Source organism: Salvelinus alpinus, chromosome 12 (assembly GCF_045679555.1).
Source record: "Salvelinus alpinus chromosome 12, SLU_Salpinus.1, whole genome shotgun sequence".
Lineage (NCBI taxonomy): Eukaryota > Metazoa > Chordata > Actinopteri > Salmoniformes > Salmonidae > Salvelinus > Salvelinus alpinus.
The window spans coordinates 40,050,647-40,072,582 of record NC_092097.1 but is presented as its reverse complement, the minus strand read 5'-3'; the positions used below and the strand labels follow the sequence as shown (position 1 = coordinate 40,072,582).

Here is a 21,936-nt window from a genome sequence, read left to right as displayed (position 1 = left end):
GCTATACGATGCTACCAGACAGCAAGTTAATTATCTCACATCTCGGAAAATATTTGTAATGTTGTACTTCTTGTTGACTAAATTCGTGCTAATGTTGTGTTTTTACGGAGAGCGCTCCTTGTCCAAGAATCACCCAGATTGCACCGTGCAGCCCATTGGCGTAGCATGGGCAACGTTTCCCATCTCTTCAAAAGTATATCTGCCGTTGTGAACGTTAGACTCCACTCTGTGAGGCACTTCTATCTGCAGGTTGAACATGGTGAGACTAAATTAATTGTGCAGTTTGTTAGGCAATTTTACAGCTAACTAGGTATGTTACATGCTGATATTGTCTTTGGTATTATTTTGTGCAGCTCCGTTTGCTAAGTAGTTACCTAACTAGCTAGCCAGCCAGCCTGCCCATAGAGAGAGCATCGCATTGTGGATTTTGTAGTGGACTTGAGCTACAACAGATTTCCATAATGATTTTCCATGTTGCTACAAACCGTATTATAACGGCAAAATGAAACAGTTGTTCACCCCAAAATATTGTTCACATACTAGTGTTATTTAACACTGTAAATTAAAGGAATGAGTGGTTTGGGAGGATTTTTTTAACACTGGTGGGGGAGTGCCAAGATGGAGGCAAGATGGTCTCAGCACATCACCCCCTATCAGTCATCAAGTATATACATCAATCATTGGTCAAAACGCCAACCGACTGGGCCATTGGAACTAGATCCATGTCTGAGGTGGCATGTGTTTTGATGAGGTAATAAGACACAGACTCTACTCTGGGTCGGCACGCATTCAAGTTCGTACAGTATGGGTCAGATCTTTACTTGAACAGTGTATTATGCAAATTAATCAATACAACAATGTTTATTCATGTTATGTTGCAGGCAGAAATATGTTACTGTGTGAAACAAAAAGCAAACAAAAAACTAACTTCATTTTCACACTTCACTGGAAGAATGTTATCTTGAACTTATCTTGAACTGGTTAATCAGTGGCCCGTGTGTGTGTGTACTGTATGTGTTTGTGTGTGAGTCTTTTGGAGAAAATGAAAGTTACTGACATTTGTTTAATGAGTGACTTTTAAAAGGCCATAGTTGACTGACCACCAACCAATAATCTCTCTCTCTCTCTCTCTCTCTCTCTCTCTCTCTCTCTCTCTCTCTCTCTCTCTCTCTCTCTCTCTCTCTCTCTCTCTCTCTCTCTGTCTCTGTCTCTGTCTCTCTCTTAATTCAATTCAATTGACCTTATTGACATGGCAAGTTCATTATTACTTACATTGTCAAAGTATACATATAAAAAACTATATATCTATTTATATATCAACAAATGGTGGGACCAACAGCAATAATAATAGTAGTAGTGGACATGGGATTACAATTAACAACAACTACAACAATTATATTAATCAGAACAACAATACATCTCTCTCTCTCTCAACTGTTGTTGTCATGTTGTAAAAAACACCACCCAACCGTGACAGGGTTTCTGTCTATGAGAGTGAGAGTGTGTGTCACGCATGTTTAAGGGCACGCGATCCGTGTGGAGTGGATGTGGTGCGATGCATGTGGACAGTGGTGGGGCCTGTTTGAGTTGTTGTGTTGCGTTGTAATGTTTCAAAGGCCAGACACCAGACTATAGATGTGTGTTACTTTTCACAAAGGCTCCATTGTTGCCGAGCGAAGGAAAAATCCTCCCAAAACCACTCATTCCTTTAATTAACAGTGTTGAATAACACTAGTATGTGAACAATATTTTTTGGTGAACAACTGTTTCATTTTGCCGTTATAATAAGGGTTGTAGCAACATGGAAAATCATTATGGAAATCAGTTGCAAGTTTTTCTCACACACACACACACACACACACACACACACACACACACACACACACACACACACACACACACACACACACACACACACACACACACACACACACACACACACACACACACACACACACACACACACACACACACACACACATATATATATATATATGAAAGCTGTGCCCCCACCCCCTCTCCATGATTTTCCTGGCAGCAGACTGAAGAGTTCCAGTAAGCTACGTGCTGGAGTCACATTTTGAAAGGCAGCCAAATACACCTGTTGGACAGGTATGTTTATCTAGCAGGGAGGTGCAGATACCCTTTGTCACCACACTAAGGTGTGGGAATGTGTGCTTGTGTGTGCCTGGACTGTTTAAGTACACAAGCTGCTGTTGATGAATTCAATTATCCTTGACATTAGCGATGAGGGAATTAGTGAGATCTTTTAAATCCTTATTTGTTAAAGTTGAAAGGCATTTTAGTATTGTTTTCTACATGGGGAAAACCACATCACTGATTTCTGTACACTTTAAACTGTGACCTTAATGAAACAATGGACCACAAATGAATGAAGTTAATGTTGGATGTTCCATTGTTTCTAGACGGTAATAGATGTAATTATTCAGTAAGTCAGGCCTGAAGATGGTATGACCTTGATTTGGACAGGAACAAACCTAAATCAGCTTATCAACCAGCTAATTATTAGAATCAGGTGCGCTAGACTAGGGTTGGAGTGAAAATCTACTGGACGGTAGGCAACACAAATGGAATGCCAAGAAATCTCCTGCCAGAGTGTAGTTATGTCTTTCTTGAGTGTGTGTGTGTGAATATTTCAGGTGAGGGAGTGAGGATCCGACTGAGGTGTAAATCACGAGGCAGCAATTGACCCCCAACTCAACCGCAACTGTCGCTCGGCAACAATGGAGCCTTTGTGAAAAGTAACACACATCTATAGTCTGGTGTCTGGCCTTTGAAACATTACAACGCAACGCAACACAACAACTCAAACAGGCCCCACCACTGTCCACACGGATCGCACCACATCCACTCCACACGGATCGCGTGCCCTTAAACATGTGTGACACACACTCTCACTCTCATAGACAGAAACCCTGTCACGGTTGGGTGGTGTTTTTTACAACATGACAACAACAGTTGCAAGTTCAATTTAGTTCAATTTAGCGAAAAAGGGAGTTTAAACCAACACATTCGCCAGTCGAGTAGTCTCCATTCAATCCAGAATGCTGTGTGTGTACGTACATGCGTGCATGTGTAATCAGCAGTTATGGTCCGTCGTCTGAGAATTGCCCCAGATGTCACATACCTCTATGTCCTCTCAGAAAATACATTTCAATTGAGTCTGTAAATGTACTGATGGATCATAATGAAGAGCCAAGCTCACTGTTGTGTCGTTGCAAACCAGAAGGGTTGATGTAAAAAAGAAAACACAGACAATACCTATCAATAATTACTGTCACCAGGACGATGGTGGTCTATCAGTAATTACTGTCGCCAGAACGATGGTTACTCTAGGAGGACTATAAGTGTACGCCTGTGTCAACCAGAGACAAATGCAACTGAGAGACAGGTGCAAAATAGTGTTTCAATGTTACGTAATAACTTTGGATATGAAAATGCAGTCTGTATTTATTGTCTTGTCTGATAGTGGTTGGCAGGAGAAGAGTGACTACACTGCTGACAGATTCACACTCCAGATGAGAAATTAAGGCGAGGCCCTGTGTAACATCTACTCCCTCTCCAGCGGTCGACAACACCGGTTTACTAACCACCCATCATTAGGCACACCTGGACTTCATCACTACCCTGATTACTTCCCCTTTTTCTGTATCATTACTCATCAGGCAGCGTTGATTCGCTTGTTTTGTATTGTTCGTCACTATTAAACTCCTGACTCCCTGCGTCTTCGTTACACCCTGACAGAGGGCACTGACTGAAAGAGTCTGAGTTTCCTTGTTAAATTCCCAAACATCAGCCATGACACTCAGATGTGAAGAGTAAATTGGATCCAAATTGCGTGTCCTCGAGTATACACTATATATACAAAAATATGTGGACACCCATTCAAATGAGTGGATTCGGCTATTTCAGCCACAACCGTTGTTGACAGCTGTATAGAATTGAGCACACAGCCATGCAATCTCCATAGACAAGCATTGGCAGTAGAATGACCTTACTGAAGAGCTCAGTGACTTTCAACGTGGCACCGTCATAGGATGCCACCTTCCCAACAAGTCAGTTTGTCAAATTTCTACCTTGCCAGAGCTGCCCCGGTCAACTGTAAGTGCTGTTATTGTGAAGTGTAAATGTCAATGAGCAAGAACGGCACAATAACTGCCCGTCAGGAGCTTCATGAAATGGGTTTCCATGGCCGAGCAGCCACACACAAGCCTAAGATCAACATGCACAATGCCAAACGTTGGATTCTGGAGCAGTGTGGAAACGCGTTCTCTGGAGTGATGAATCACGCTTCACCATCTGGCAGTCCGATGGACAAATCTGGGTTTGGCGGATGCCAGGAGAACGCTACCTGTCCCAATGCATAGTGCCAACTGTAAAGTTTGGTGGAGGAGGAATAATAGTCTGGGGCTGTTTATCATAGTTCAGGCCCCTTAGTTCCAGTGAAGGGAAATCTTAACACTACAGCATACAATGACATTCTATACGGTTCTGTGCTTCCAACTTTGTGGCAACAGTTTGGGGAAGGCCCTTTCCTATTTTAGCATAACAATACCCCCAGTGCACAAAACGAGGTCCATACAGAAATCCACTGGATATCATAAGGTGAATGCACCAATTTGTAAGTCGCTCTGGATAAGAGCGTCTGCTAAATGACTTAAATGTAAATGTAATGTAATGTAATGTTTGTCGAGATCGGTGTGGAAGAACTTGACTGGCCTGCACAGTGACCTGACCTGAACCCCATCGAACACCTTTGGGATGAATTGGAACACTGACTGTGAGCCAGGCCTAATCGCCCAACATCAGTGTTCGACCTCACTAATGCTCTTGTGGCTGAAAGGAAGCAAGTCCCTGCAGCAATGTTCAAACATATAGTGGAAAGTCTTCCCAGAAGAGTGGAGGCTGTTATAGCAGCAAAGCGGGGAACAACTCCATATTAATGCCAATGATTTTGGAATAAAATATTCGACGAGCACATACTTTTGGTCATGTAGTGTATATTTCAATTCACATTTTAGTAATTTAGCTTATGCTTTACACAGAGTGGATTGCAATAAGTTAATTCAAAGGACATTTGAGCTCAATTAGTGTGTTATATGGCTTTTGTTTTCAGACACAAAAACATAGTCAATTTCTACTAAACACACACAGACATTTACATTATTTCAAACATAGTTTATTTCCGTAAAAAGACTCTTAAATAGAAAATAAAACAATATTCTGTACATACATGGGTGTAAATATATCAGAAACGATACAATGTGAGATGTAATTCTCATACACATGATATTGAGTGATCTAGAAGAAAAGATCAGCTGAATAACATAATAAACAATTATATAGAACAGGAGATGAGTCATTGATTTGTTTTAAACTGATTATTAATACATACTGTTTTGATGTCGGTCTGGTCTGGTGAGGTACATGAAGATTTATATGGCTATAAAGGACATATACTTTATAGACAACATTCATGCTGAAACAGCGAAATACACTTCATGTCACCAATAGTTTATAATGAGTATCCCTTCATTTTGTTACTCCTCTCTCTCTCTCTTCTCTCTCTCTTTTTTGTCCTCCAGTTGTCTCCATATCAGGTTTATCATTAAACACAAGCCCTTTAATACCAAGGTTAAAACACAACATGAGGCTCTTCTCTTTTTAAAATATTTTAAAACAATATCATCTTTATCTTTAACTCCACATTGTTGGAAATGGACCTGTAAGTAAGCATTTCACTGCAAGTCTACACTTCTTGTGACAATTAAAATGTTATTTGATTGTATTCTAAACAATGGCTCATTTTAGAAGTCACAAGTTTTGCAACCAGCCGTCTTGCAATTAGACATGAACAATTATAGTTAAGTGCTACTGTCCCTCAGTAAATATAAAACATATAAATAAACAAGCAATATATGTGCCTTGTGCTGAAATTGCCACGGTAAAAACTATAATGCCCATATACCCAGGTGGTTGTCATAGTGACACATAAGGTGAGTTATTCCCACACAATATAAAGTGTTTATATAAATGCAATCATGAATGCCTTTTTCTCGTTATCTATCCCAGGGAGAATATAACTGAAAACAGACGTACCATCTTGCAGGCCCAAAGCGGGGTCCACAACAATTCCTGACCCAAAATCCAGATACACAGTTAAACATACAAACATACTAGTTACAGTAAAATATCAATACTGGTTCATAAAACCTACTGGAGCCAAAAACACTGGCTTTTCTGCAACACCTCCCCTGGAAGAAGAGAAGTTAGTGTCTTTATATTATTTCAGGTATAGGGCTGTCGACCAGAGAGTGGGTCGTCCTATCTACACTACAATAGGACAGAAGGGACTGCTCTGTCCAGTTAACACCCCCGCCACTCTTGTGTCTCACATGCCATGCAGCCCGGTCTCTTCCACCTTCCAGCCGGTGGAGTTCTTCCCAAACTTATAGACCAGCCGTCTACCGTCCACCCTATCCAGGATCTCTCTCTTGTAGTAGTATCTATAAGAGGGAGGCAGGAAGGAGAGCCACTGGTTAGTCTCATGACAAGACAATGGTTTATCACAGACATTTTATCATTGTTCTATCAATCTTCTAACGCCATCCTCAACTGGTTGACTCTATTAAGTTTGCTAGCCCCCAAAAGCCAAGCATGGTTGCTAGGATTGGGGTTTCCATGGTTAGTTGCCATGACGGTACTGCTATATCACCATGGTTTCCTACCTCATGGCGCGGCTGAGCTTCTCGTATGTCATGCTGCTGTTCTTCTTCTTCTGCCCCCACAGCTGGGCCACAGCCTCAGACTTGAGGAACTTGAAGACGCCCTCACTGCGGTCCTCCCACTTCATCAGTCCCTGGTTCTGGTTCAGCTCTGGGTGGATCAGGATGTCCCTAATGAACTCCCACAGGTGGGTCCCACGGGGCGCTATCGGGGGACAGGGGAGAGGAAGAGTTAGGTGTGTGTGAACAGCACAGGTGTGTGTGTGCTAAAGCAAGCAAGGATGAGGTAGAGCAGGTGTGTTTATGTTTGTATGTGTGTGTGCAAGCGTGTGTATGTGCATACTGTATGTGCGCGTGTGCACAGCATGTGTGTGTGTGTGTGTGTGTGTGTGTGTGTGTGTGTGTGTGTGTGTGTGTGTGTGTGTGTGTGTGTGTGTGTGTGTGTGTGTGTGTGTGTGTGTGTGTGTGTGTGTGTGTGTGTGTGTGCACGTGGTTAACAGACTATGACCTAAAAACACCTGTGATGTTTTGACTGTGGCTGTTTTCAGTACCCGATGCAAAATGTATGCTAATCACATTACTGATAAAACCATGCTTCTACAGAGCACCATTGAAAACAGTTGTTGACATTGATGTGTGTGTGTATGTGTGTGTGTGTGTGTGTGTGTATGTTAGAATGATAGGAGCCACTCACCATGTTTGCTCTTCTTGGAGGTCTGGTAGTGTCTGGGATCGTGGCTGTGTTTGGGAGGTCTTCCTCTGCCCCTCTTCATCATCTCTCCCCTCTCTGTCTTTATGTGCGTTTCTGTCAAACACAATGGTTCAGAAGTTTAGAATAACAGACTGGCTTTCAAAGAGACATGCACTTTAAAGGCTCACCCATCATACTCAACCACCACCGGAAGTTCAAGATTGTTAAGTCCACTTAGGAAAAGTTGTACTCACTGGCTATCTGAGGGTAGGAGAACTCTGGGTCGGACTCACTGCTCCTGGATTCTGGAGAGCTGGGGTTCTGGAAGCTGAACATTCCACCTGGGGGCAGGGAGAGAGGAGGGAATACACTTTCAATATGGCCGCTCCTTCATCCTGCCTTGATCGATGAATTAGGCCTTGGGCTCAGTGATACAGGCCAGACCAATCACATACTGATTCAGTGATGTGAGAAGAATTGGGGGAACAGAGATGAGAGGAGTGAGGACGGGTGGAGAGATGACAAATGAGAAGAAGAGAAAAGGGGGACACCACTCACCTGACGAGGAGCTGTGCATGCTGTCGGACTCGTATCCGTGGTCGCTGAGCGGCTTCATGTTATTGAAGTTGAAGTTCTTGAAGACGTGTGAGAAGTCGTTGTAGCTGGTCTCCTTCACAACTGTAACAGTAACATCACAACGTAAACAAATGTGTCCATTTGACACTCAAGGCTTTGGTTTGTCAGTCTGAGATAGGAAGTGTGAAGAAGAGACAAGAGGATGTGTTTACCTTCATTTACTTCTACTGTGCTGAGCAGAGGAAAGTCTAGAAACTCATGCAGGAAGTTGTCCAGGAGCTTACAGGTCTCATTTAGATCTGGACCACAAAAATAAATTAAATGACTGAATCATTACCAAATGCATGCTTCTGCTGTCGTTTTGAGGATCATCAATAATGTTTATTCAATTCACTTCTGTCAGATCCTTACCGTATTTGGCCTTGAGTTCCATCAGGCTTTGGTAGAGCTGAGCCCCGAGGGACATTCCAAACATGTTTAACAGCTGATCTCTGGTCAGTTGGCAGAGCGTGGATCCGTCCATGAAGCAGCAGGATAGGCTCAGTATGCTGGCATCAAACTTATTGCCCTCCACATAGAAGCTGATCCACTCCAACACGTTCTGCTTGCTCCAGTACTGAGGGTTCTGGTCATACCATTGAACTAGAGGGGGATACAGAGGAGGAAGGGGTGTTAGATTTGTGGAGTGAGTGTGTGTGTGTGTCATGTGTGTTAGGCATGATGCTGTTCTTGTAAAATCACAATCCCTCTTTTGAGATTCAACAATCTGTCAATGAGCCATAAGAAACCTTGTCAATCTAACCAGCCAGTTAAACCACAAGATACTGACTAACTGGAGCCTTTCAATGAAGTGCCAAACCACACAAGAACCCAGCTCCTGATCTGTGAAACCTGAGTTTGTGGTTTAAGGGAGTCAGAACGCCTGTCTCTAGTTTATGTCTCCCTTGTGTCGTAAAACACTACCTCAACTACCTAAACAGTTCAAATCACAACTTATCACTGGCTAGGCCAGGGCAAGTAAAATAAAGCTTGAGGCATCTGAAAGATGAAAAACATTCCTCAATTTAAGACAAAACATTGTCCCAGTTAATGATTTAACAGCCTTCTAAATTAGGTCATTGCAAGGTTCAGCCAATCCCCTGTCTGTCTGGGAGTTTGGGTAAAGGACATATGTTTTACTATGGTCTTTGACTGAGTGTCTGCCAGGCTCAGTCAACAGACATGTCTCTTCCAGGGTGAGACAATGGGAAATATCCACAGACTTCACCAGCCAACAAGGTGACCAAAACTAAAGAACCGCTAAAACTCCTGACTGAATAAAGATCCCCACAGAATCGATTACACACATCCACACTGTGGTTTCCCAGGTGATCAACACAAAAGTACATATCAAGGACTAAATTGTCCCACATGCTGATAACAAAGCAGAGAAAATTACACATCCTCCTTTTCTGTCAATCAGTTTAGGTGTATTTTTTCCCCTCTATAGATATCATAATGTTTTCACCTGCTAGGTGATTATAAAGAGGCATTGGTATAAGATACCTATAGCGCCCAGGTGACTGCAGATGAACATTTGTAGTTAGCTAAATCTGGTGCAATGCATCATTTTTCAGTATATTGAGACTTATGTTTTTGTTGTATAATAAAACATTTAATAAAATACAAAATAAGTATAAATAAGACTGTGTTCTCACCCAGTATGCTCGAGCTGCATGTGGAGAGGTCTGAGAGCTGCAGCAGGTCTCCTGTGGCGTGCAGAGACACGGTGGTGAGGCTGGGCTGCAGCGGCTGAGGCTGCAGGGGCTCGGAGCTTCCAGTCTGGTACATGGTCAAGTTGTCGTTGGTCAGGATCCTACAAAGCTCACTGGCAGACGACATGGGCTCTCTGCAACCAGGAGAGAAACACATTTATGTACAGTCAGGATGCTGTTTGTGGATATAGATTAATTAACAAATATAATAATTATATTAAGATGGTTGGTAGTATAGTTGCTGTAACCAGGAGATAATTGAGTGAGCCATTTGATGCATGTAGAAGGATGATCAACATTAAACATTTGGAAATTGATGTGACAGTAAAACTTTTCACCCATGCCTTATTGTATTCACTGTTTGAAGTGGGTCATGAATGCAACATCTTTGGCTGTGTGTGAATACACACCAGTCTTTGTTTTCTTTCCTCTGCTGTGGATTAATATAAACTGACTTTCCCCAATATTTTACAGATATGTCAACATAAATTGGATCAATCAATTGGAGATTTCTTCAAAACATGCTGCAAAGGTTCATGTGACCTCAGACACAAGCAACCACCCCATCACTCCCCAAAGAGCACCTCCACTTCCGCACGTACCTGATTATGACGCAACCGACAGGCAGCGATGAGAATGTGTTAGATCAATAATAATCCACTGTTTGTTTTAGAGTCCAGTGTTAGTGATTCACTCCAAGAGTTCGTCAATATACTCCACGGTTTATCTCCTTCTCTACCTTGTCTCTCTCCTTTTATTTCTCTCGCTCTAGTTTCATAGATACACCTGCCGCTGGATATACCTGTGTAAGGCTTTATACTCTAGAAAGACATGTGGGAGGGGCCAGGTGAGCGCTAACTCAGAGGGGGAATTCCATGCTCCTTTTAAACCATGGCTCACACCCCCCTCTCTCACCCCACTCTCCCTCCTATTCTCTCACCATCCCTCTCTCCGAGAACTGTGAAAAACAAAAGAAACCTACCCTCCCGCTATACTTTCTCTTAGCCCCCTCCCTTCTCTCCATGGTGAAGCTCAGGAGCATTGGTGGGTGTGTTGAATGGAAAGGCAAGACAGAAGAATGGGGTAAAATGGAGGGAGAGTTGAAGGGGTGAGAGAGGATGAGCAGATGGGGTGGAATGGAGTGGGAGTGGAACGGGTGAGAGAGAGGACGAGAGGATGGGGTGGAATGGAGTGGGAGTTGAACGGGGGAGAGAGAGGACGAGAGGATGGGGTGGAATGGAGTGGGAGTTGAATGGGGGAGAGAGAGGACGAGAGGATGGGGTGGAATGGAGTGGGAGTTGAACGGGTGAGAGAGAGGACGAGAGGATGGGGTGGAATGGAGTGGGAGTTGAACGGGTGAGAGAGAGGACGAGAGGATGGGGTGGAATGGAGTGGGAGTTGAACGGGTGAGAGAGAGGACGAGAGGATGGGGTGGAATGGAGTGGGAGTTGAACGGGTGAGAGAGAGGGCGAGAGGATGGGGTGGAATGGAGTGGGAGTTGAACGGGTGAGAGAGAGGACGAGAGGATGGGGTGGAATGGAGTGGGAGTTGAACGGGTGAGAGAGAGGACGAGAGGATGGGGTGGTGGTGGTGAGAGTGAGGGTGCTGTTGTGAGTCTAAGAACAGAACTACAGGATGATGTCACTGTAAACATTCCTAATTAATCAACAGTCATGGTTGATCTAGTTTGTTTTATTATGTAATAGCCACCATCGCTGTCACCTCTTTGTTTATCTCTAAGGAATTAAGTAATTTGTTCCATTATTTACTGTTGACACTGACTCTGAAGCTTCCACAGTCCTCTCAGTAACATTATCTCCTGTTTCAGTTTGGCCGAGTGGACTGGTTCAGCCAGCTCCACACGTTTACCCAACGGCAGGACCTATCACTGCAAGTCACTCACTCAATACGGTTACCATAACGCAGGTTCAGTTGCCATAATCACTTTTATTCACCAAGTGCATTCACAGTTACCAGGAATACTGTATGACCTGGTGAAATAATTCTGCCACAATAAACAGAATATACACAATATAATGACATACACAATATGTACAGACAGAGTATATAGACAAGAATTTACACATATAAACACTGTAAACTAAAATACGACAGACTACAGTGTAAACACTATAAACTACACTTTAAATTATGCATGTAAAAGGTGTATAAGCAAAACAATTTTACAGAATGATGTGCAATGGGGGGCATATATGCGTTAAGAGCCAGTCCGTGGCAGGGTGCAAAGTGGCAGAGAGTGCAAACAGGCAAATGTGCAGTTGTAGGATAATAGTGCAGGGTCATTTGTTTGTGATTGGCTTTGTTTGCAGAGGTCATAGTGGGTGGTGGCAGAGATGTGTTGTAGACTAGGCCAGTAAGGCTGAGTAGGCAAACTGTGTCAGTTCCCACAGTTTGCTGCCTGGCTGTTTCATCATCCTAAAGTCGCGAAGCTCCATTACACTCTGTTGCTGCTCACTCTAAGCCCTACAATACTTAGTACTGGGATCACTGCTATACAAGCTAACCCAGAAGCGATCCTCAGGCGATGCCATCTACCTCAGAAACTCAAGCCAAATTAATTTAGTAGTTTAGTATGTTTCTGTTTCTTGAAACACGACCTTAATCCTATATGATTTTCTGGTTATACAGGTGTAATATGTTGGGGTGCAGCATCTTGAGTACATTCTAACTGGAAGCTACTGAGACATGGAACTAAGGGGGAGAGGCACGGTGTAGTCTAATTAATAACTGGCTCCCGGTCAATGTGTCATTAGATGAAACTGCATCTGGATCAAAGAGAGCTGAACCTAAGGTGTAATCATAATGATACATAAGAAACTCAAAATCACCATCTTTGGTAAAGGAGAAGACCAAGAAGTCAGAATCACTTTCCTTAAATGTATCCATAATGGAAAGAAAGTTGCCTTAGTTAATGTGTATGCTCCAAATTCATATGATCCTAAGTTTTTAGATTTTTCTTAACAGCACATTGTTAGAATTAACTGAATTCCAAATGGTTATTGGGACAGACATGAATGCCATTCTTCACATGCGTGACAATTTTAATAAGACCATCTACAATCCACAGGCAACCAAGGCACTCCAACATACAGTATGCTCTCTGATTACAACCTTATTGATGCCTGGCAAGCTCATAACTGTAAGAGTACACTTTCTATTCAAAAAGGCACAAAGAATTTTCCCGAATCGATTTCGTACTATTATCATCATGCGTATTACTGCCAGATACACATTTTAGAATCTACTAAAAGAGCCTCAATATGGCACTGTAATGTTTCCTTACTACAAAATCCTACTTTCTGTTAACAATTTGAAAATGAATTGAATGAATTCATAATGACTATCAAAAAGTTGATGATCCTCAGATTTTATGGTGACACCATTAAATGTTTTATTAAAAACAGTGCAACTGCATTTGCATCTGTGCTGAATAAATCACAATTAAATAAGATAGCAGAATTGGAAGGTTATTTGAGGATAATTGTTTTTAAACAAACTTTGGTCTGGATGTATCAGTTTGGGTAAGTAAGTTTTGAGACGGAACAACAGAATTTTTGGAAATAGTTTAATCTGTTTTTTTATCAAAGATAAGGGGCGATAGTGAGAGCACTGGGGGGCGTCTTTACCTTTTTTTTTACAATTGCGAAATTACTACTGTATTTACACCCCTTCCAAATTAACCGTTGTGAACGGCTGTGTGAACAGTGGACCTAAGCTTCATCAGAAACCAAAGCTCCTTATCTCTCAATAAAGACACTCGGTTTGTCATCATGGGGTATTGTGTGTAGATTGATGAGGATTTGTTTTATTTAACGTGTCTAGGACTGGGATTCCGCCAACAGCCAACAGCCAATGAAATTGCAGGGCGCCAAATACAAATCAACAGAAATCTCATAAATCAAATTTCTCAAACATACAAGTATTAGGCACCATTTGAAAGATACAATTCTCGTTAATCCAGACACAGTCTGATTTCAAAAATGCTTTATAGCGAAAGCTCCACAAATGATTATGTTAGGTCAACCACCAAGTCACAGAAAAACCCAGCCATTTTTCCCACCAAAGAGAGGAGTCACAAAAAGCACAAATAGAGATAAAATGAATCACTAACCTTTGATGATCTTCATCAGATGACACTCATAGGACTTCATGTTACACAATACATGTATGTTTTGTTCGATAAAGTGCATATTTATATCCAAAAATCAAATTTTACATTGGTGTGTTATGTTCAGTAGTTCAAAAACATGCTATGATTTTGCAGAGAGCCACATGAATTCACAGAAATACTCATTATGAATGTTGATGAAAATTCAAGTGTTATGCATGGAACTTTAGATACACTTCTCCTTAATGCAACCGCTGTGTCAGGTTTAAAAAAAACTTTACGGAAAAAGCATAATCTGAGAACGGCGCTCAGAGCCCAAACCAGCCAAAAGAAATATCCGCCATGTTGCACCGTCAACATTAGTCTGAAATACCATTATAAATATTCACTTACCTTTGATGATCTTCATCAGAATGCACTCCCAGGAATCGCAGTTCCACAATAAATGTTTGTTTTGTTCGATAATGTCCATAATTTATGTCAATTTATGTCAAAATAGCTTATTTTGTTAGGGCATTTGGTAAACAAATCCAAAAGCGCGTTCAGGTCCAGTCGGATGAAAAGTTCAAAAAGTTATATTACAGGTCAAAGAAACTTGTCAAACTAAGTATAGAATCAATCTTTAGGATGTTTTTATCTTAAATGTTCAGTAATGTTTCAACCGGAGAATTCAATTGTCTGTAGAAAAGCAATGGAACGAGAGATACCTCTCATGTGAAATGCGTGTGACTGAGAACGAGGCTGCTGGCAGACCCCTTAGTCAAACAGCTCCCACCCGGCCGCCCTTCACTGTAGAAGCCTGAAACAACATTCTAAAGACGGTTGACATCTAGTGGAAGCCTTAGGAAGTGCAATATAACCCATATCCCACTGTGAATTCGATAGGGGCTGAGTAAAAAAACTACAAACCTCCGATTTCCCACTTCCTGTTTGGGTTTTTTCTCGGGTTTTTGCCTGCCATATGAGTTCTGTTATACTCACAGACATCATTCAAACAGTTTTAGAAACTTCAGAGTGTTTTCTATCCAATACTAATAATAATTTGCATATATTAGCATCTGGGACTGAGTAGGAGGCAGTTCACTCTGGGCACGCTATTCATCCAAAAGTGAAAATGCTGCCCCCTATCCCAAAGAAGTTTTTAACAATTTTAGAATAAGGCTGTAACGTAACAAAATGTGGAAAAAGTCAAGGAGTCTGAATACTTTCCGAATGCACTGTATGTATATATATTTTTTGAGTGTCAGCCTATGGGTACTTTTGGTATAAACTAAGTGTGTAAATTGAAATTAATATTGTTCCTGTAACGCCCCACCCACCAACAAAAAAATTACAAGGCAAATAAAAACAAAAAGAAAACTTAACCGAAAATTGGGCACAGAGCAGTTGAGTTGTTTGACTTTAGGCTGAATGGACCCTGGATCCTGTCTGCAATTAGTGGGACAATAAACCAATCCGCAAATAGATGTAATCATTTGATTGTGTGCTGTAGAGCCTGGTTAAGGTGTGTGTTTGGTGTTGTGGTTTTCAGTGCAGTCGGCAGGGGACTGTGGGTTGTTGTGGTTCACTGTCACCTCCTAGTGTCTGACAAAGTCAATGCATGGATGGGATTCTTCAGAGCAAAGACTGAGGCCTGAGTATCTTAGCTCATATCATTCAAAGGGTGATAATGGTTTAAGTTCTACATAATGCATGTGCATCATTTATTTTCCTTGGAAAGGGGTCTTAAAGTACAAGGTTTGAGTGAGGTAAGGCTTTGACTTTAAAGGACAAATATTATCATTGCCTTACTGAGTAAACAGATAAGAGACTCTATAAATAGCATTTCCCATCACAGTATCGGCATGTTGTCAGTATACAATGGCTTTATTCGAGTTTTATCAGAGTTTATAGAATCAATAAATCATCAGAGATCTTCTAGTTAAGAGTCTATGGTTATAACCGGACAGGTGTTGTTTTGTAACGGCTTTGACCTCTTTAGTGATCTCACCTCATAACCTCTACCATAATTTCCCAAAAATGTCATAACGCCTATTAGGCCCCTCGCCTTCCTTTCCTATCCATGGTAAAATGGAAAACCGGGCTGTCGGCAGGAATGTTGTTGGACTGGTTGGTGTAGAGACATAGGCTTTCATGACTTGTAGTTTCATGCCTTGAAGGCTCACTGGTGTGGTGTCAACCGGATAAATTCCATCACTTGTTGTCAGTCTCCTTTTTCTTGCCTTTGCCATTACTCACTGCTACTGTCACTGCTAGTGAGGCTGGGTTGGGTGTGGGTGTGTGTGTGTGTAAGGTCTCATAGTCTTACTGAAGAATTAGACGTTCATCCACATTCTCCAAATGTTACATTTCAAAGTCTCTCCAAATGTCAAATAAGTTTAGGCACTCATTGCGAATGGTTAAGGTGAGGGTTAAGGTTTGTGATAGGGTTAAAACATTACATTTAGGCACTCATTCCAAATGGTTAAGATATGGGTTAAGGTTTGGGATAGGGATAAAACCCCAAAGTAAAAAACAGTCATGAGTCATGTGATTAAGCCTATCCAACAACCCCATCCACAATGCTCCTAGTGGCTGGTTTTGAAGGCATTTCGCGACGTCCTCAGGACATGGATAGACAACCAATTTCGACGACCTGCCTGCAGGCTCTAGTTTTATCTTGATTATTGTCCAGCCATGTGGTCAAGTGCTGCAAAGAAAGACCTTGTTAAGATGCAGCTGGCCAAGAACAGAGCGGCACGACTTGACTGTAAGGTCTAAACCTGACTTTGATTTGATTAATTACTGAACAATTTCAAAGATGTTACTGAGTTACAGTTCATATAAGGAAATCAGTCAATTTAAATAAATTCATTAGGTCGTAATCTATGGATTTCACATGACTGGGCAGGGGTGCAGCCATGGGTGGGCCTTGAAGGGCATAGGTCCACCAAAAAGGGGTTTATTACAGACATAAATACTACTCACTTTCATCAGCTGTCCGTGTGGCTCGTCTCAGACGATCCCGCAGATGAAGAATTCGAATGTGGAGGTCCTGGGCTGGTGTGGTTACATGTGGTCTGTGGTTGTGAGGCCGGTTGGACGTACTGCCAAACTCTTTAAAACGACGTTGGAGGCGGCTTATGGTAGAGAAATTAACATATTTTCTGACAACAGCTCTGGTGGACATTCTTGCAGTCAGCATGCCAATCCCTCAAAACTTGAGACATCTGTTCTGCTCTACTACCTCTTAACTCAGCTATGGGAAGCGTGCAACTACCACCCATGATCCAAGTGAAGAAACAAATCACCTACATTACCATATCCCCCTCTATTTCACACTAGTTGCAGGAATAACTACTGAGAAACCTTTCAAAAGATACATAAAGACATAAAAAGATGGCCCACTATGGCCACTTCTTTGCATGCTAGAATCTCAATTATTAAAATGAATGTCATCCCCTCGTATCAATTATCAATCTATTGGTCTAAACTTGACTCTGTCATGAAGAAGTTAATTTGGGGGAGAAAAGACACAACAGATGAAATATGCAACACTCCGGAGAACAAAAGCATCAGGTGGACTTGCAGTTCCAAATCTAAAATTGTATCACCTATTATTCCATATGAATTTCCTGAAGACCTGGTTAAACCCAGAGGCTTCTGTTCCTTGGCGTGCTGAACAAAAGTCAATAGTTTCACCAATTAGATTACAATATTTATTATTTTCTGGATTGACTCCTAAAAAATGTGCCTTATTGTTTGGACCCATTATAGCAGACTCAGTAAATGTGTGGAAAGCTACAGAAAAACATATGAGACCTAATCTTAAATGGCATTCATACTCTCCAATATGGCTCTCAAATAATAATTATTAGCCTGTAAAAAAACATTTAAATCAGATTCTTGGTCTAAGAAGGGTATTTATACTTTATCTATTGTCAATTAATTCTAGCACAAAAACCATTAACCCTATCCACTGTATGTAAAAAGGATTTTACACTTGCTGAGAGACAAATAAATTGGGAGAGAGTATGCAAACATATACCTGGATCATATAGAAACCCCAATCACCAATGTTTTTTATTTATTTTTGCCATAGAACCTATCTAACATCACATGGTATTAGTCCATCACCATTATGTGAGTTCTGCACCACAGGGGACCTTGGTACTTTTCAGCATGTGCTGTGGAAATGCCCGGGGGTGGTTGAATTCTGGGGGAAAGTCAACGATGTCATCTCTGTACTTATCACAAAGCAACATCACTATTGGATCTAATGGCAGAATTTAATCTGACTCTGATTTGCACTTGTCAGTACGCCAATGGAGAGTGTGGTTGGCAGGAACTACAGATGCTAAGAAAATGATTGTACATTGGTGGATTCCACCTCATCAGTTACCATTGCAACAATGGCTGCTCACATTTAAGGAAATTGTAGTTCTGGAGCTCTCCACGGCCAGAATCCACAGGGCCAAGTTGTCGTCTCTGGAGCAGCGGACATCTATGAACTCTTAACCAATGGGCATTTACATTCCTGAATGTGTATCAATAGTTTGTCACTATTTCTGAGGCTATATGATGTATTGTTCAGTAGATTTACTATGTAATATATATATGTGCCCTTTGTATATATGTGCCCTTTGTTCACCATGGTGCTGTCTATTATTGTTACAATGTCCGTTGGTGCGTGTGAGTACCTGTGCTGTGTGTTTTGGTTTGCGTGCCCTTGTGGATTGCCAGATGATTACGGGTCTCGTCCCGTGTGTTAATCATTGTGCGCGTGTGTATTTATTCGAGGTACTCCTCGCTCTTTTGTTTGGGTTTCAACCCTGTGTTTTTGTTACGTGTTTGTTTGGTCTTCGTCCCCGTGCCCTTACCCGGCACGTCGTAATTTGGGGCGTAATAAAAAACCCTATCACGCATTCCTGCGCCTGTCTCCCGAATCATTGTTACCAACGTGAGTGTAAATATACATTTTTTTTTCTCATTATTTATTTGACATGCTATCAGATTGCCGGTAGGGGGTTGTGGGGATTCAAAAATAGATCTATAAATGTATTGTATGAATCCTATGAATTGAAATAATAGAAACTTCATGTAAAAAAAAGAAGAAGAGTTGAGGAGAGACTGACTACATGAGTTATTATTTTTATAAGAAGCATTAATGTGTTGAAAATTACTAATTGTTTGCATAGTCAACTTACACACAGCTCTAATACACACACTTACCCCACCAGACATGCCACCAGTGGTCTTTTCATAGCCCCCAAATCCAGAACAAATTCAAGAAAGCTTACAGCATTATAGAGCCATTATTGCATGGAACTCCCTTCCACCTCATATTGCGCAAATGAACGAAAGACCTGGTTTTAAAAAACAGATAAAGCAACATTTCACGGCACAACACCTCTCCCCTATTTGACCTATATTTTGGGATGTATGTATTCAGTGTCGATTTTAGCATGTAAATCTTGGTGGGGGAATTTTATTTTGAAGTGGGATGCCTCAAAGTCACTACAATACACAGCACTAAACAATACATCAATTGCACTATAATGGTGACAAACAGTGCCCACAAACTGTTAGGGCCTACATAAAGCTGTACCAACAGCAGAGTCCTAACAGCAGTCCCAACATCTTACCACTGCTACACCTGGCTATCAGCGGAGCCTTGTCTGGCAGCGAAACAGTTCATTCAGCATCATTTACTTCCTTTTAGAAAAACATAGCTGACATGGCTGACTTGCTTAAGCAAATGTGGTTTCTAATGACAATTGAGGTGTACAAACTATGGCATAAGCGGACGACAAGCGGATAAGAGGCAATCCGTAATTTCGATTAAGAAATTAAAGAGTGAGCTAGGACGTAGTCAATATAACTATTTGTTTAGCACTTATGAAAAGTACAGCGACAGAATTCAGAACATGGGCCGTTCTTACGGTGTTTTCCCTGTACACCAAGTCAGAACTGTCGGATAAATAAAAAGGGCATATAAGCAGACAATGAAAGCTCTTACAATATTCAATGATTACATTTCTCTAAAACAGGTTATAGGCTACATGTGCACCACCAAGTCAGAACAGTAGGTGAAATTAAGAGGGGTAAATATACCTAATTATTAGGGTGAGGCACATGGGCTACTCATATCTTACTACACAACATACACTTAGTATTACTTAACTACAGTATACTGTACATATCTCCCTGGCATATTATCATTTATGCAGCATACAATACATACAATACATCTTTGGACTCACCTTGTTGTGCTCACTTGAACAGGAAGATGGCGCGGCGGTCCTTCGTGGGCAAATTTTGTCACCAAAGTCTGGCATCTTCTGGATTTATGGTGCTTTCAAAACAACTGGAAACTGAAAAAAAACAAGGCTGAATCATGATGATGTCATTGATCTTCAGGTCGTAGCTCTAGAAAGAGGCTGGATTTACAATTCCGAGTTTGATGACCATTCAAAACGTATTTTCACAGTCGGACCTAATTTATTCCTGACTTCCCAGTTTTCTTGAACTCATTGAAGTCAAGTTTTTCGCAGTTTCGAGTTAACAGTTGTTTTGAGCGTGGCACAAATCATGCTTTATTGACAAAGTGCCCCGTAATCCCAGATATGGGACCACACAGCCACTGTCACTGATTCCTTCCAAACCACTCATTGTTGAATTTGCGATTTCCAACTTGTTGTGCAATGTTTATATCTAATGGCCGATGAGCACCGACACATTATATCTATAATTTCTCTTCATACCATAAGGATTAAAAAGGATTTGCCAGTAGATTGTCGACTTGATTCATGATGATGACTGCTAGCTAAGATTTTGAAAGTATGATGTTGACATGATCAGTCCAATCAAAGCTACTGCACATATAACATGATTTGACGTCATTTTATCTGTGGCCAATGATCTTGAGTCTTCTTGGATGGGCACTTCTAATGTAACTCTATGGCAGCACCCAAGGGGCTAGAATTTTTGATGTCTACCCTTTTACTTGGTGGTGACGTAGAGTCCCCATGAGTGACAGAACACTGAGCCAATCACAACGCAGCGCTCTGTATTTTCTTTTGGCTTGCCTCACCACCACAGAAAGCACTGCGCTAGACATAAACACCTGCATTTTGGAGATGCCTTACTCAAGAAAACAAAAAAGACCATGTTTGTATGCGGCTTTATTATCTCAATTATATGATTTTTTAAACATTATTTGCAAACTGATATGTGACACATATTAATGCCAAAATAACATGCAAAACAGGCAAGTTGTATATATATATATCTTTTTTTTATGTGGGGCTCTGCCCCACCTGCCCTGAAAGACGGGTGACGACTCTATGGCTGCAGGTGGCCTAGTGGTTAGGGCGTTGGGCCAGTAACCAAGAGATTGCGCGATCAAATCCCTGAGCTAACAAGGTTAAATATGTTGTTCTGTGTCTGAACAAGGCAGTTAACCCACTGTTCTTAGGCCGTCATTGTAAATAAGAATTTGTTCATAACTGACTTGCCTAGTTAAATAAAAAATATGTATTGATATGTGTGCCGTTTTAAAATGTATGAAGTTCTGTATTATGGAATGTTTTATGTTCTGTGTGGACCCCAGGAAGAGTAGCTGCTGCTTTCACAACATAATTTTGTTACAAAATGAGTGAAACAACAACCTTGAATCAGGTCAAACAGTAATTGTGAGATCGGTTTTAGGGAACTGGTATGTTGTTGGGCAGCCAAGGTCTGGTAGAGGAGAACATGTCAGTTACACATTCACTAACCCTTCCATCCCCCCTCCCATATCCCTTTAGCTCAGCCTCAACCCCCTCCGCCACACAGGCCAATGAGTTACAGAGGAAACGCCCTGGCCAGAGAGTGGTCTCAGTACTAAGGGGATCTGTAGAGCTGAGAGAGAAGAGGGAGAGGAGGGAGAAAGAGGTAGCAAGCAAGCGTGCGAGAGAGATAGTAGAGTGAAAGAGGGCAAAGGAGAGAAAGCAGTGGAAAACAGAAACTGTGCTGAGGGGATGGGGGGGGGGGGGGGGGGCTCTCTGCCCATCTTCCCTA

The 21,936-nt window shown here is 41.6% G+C and overlaps 1 protein-coding gene across 1 annotated transcript; it reads right to left on the bottom strand.

The window, feature by feature from the left end:
* Nucleotides 1–5,184: 5,184 nt before the first annotated feature.
* Nucleotides 5,185–10,563, bottom strand: LOC139536071 (ETS-related transcription factor Elf-3-like). Its single transcript, XM_071336204.1, has 9 exons — nt 10,370–10,563; nt 9,711–9,901; nt 8,425–8,655; nt 8,226–8,312; nt 7,996–8,115; nt 7,692–7,778; nt 7,441–7,551; nt 6,750–6,951; nt 5,185–6,527 (listed from the first exon to the last, which is right to left on the bottom strand). Exons 2-9 carry the CDS (start codon nt 9,892–9,894, stop codon nt 6,413–6,415), a joined length of 1,137 nt encoding a protein of 378 aa, XP_071192305.1. The 5' UTR covers nt 9,895–9,901; nt 10,370–10,563; the 3' UTR covers nt 5,185–6,412.
* Nucleotides 10,564–21,936: the final 11,373 nt, after the last annotated feature.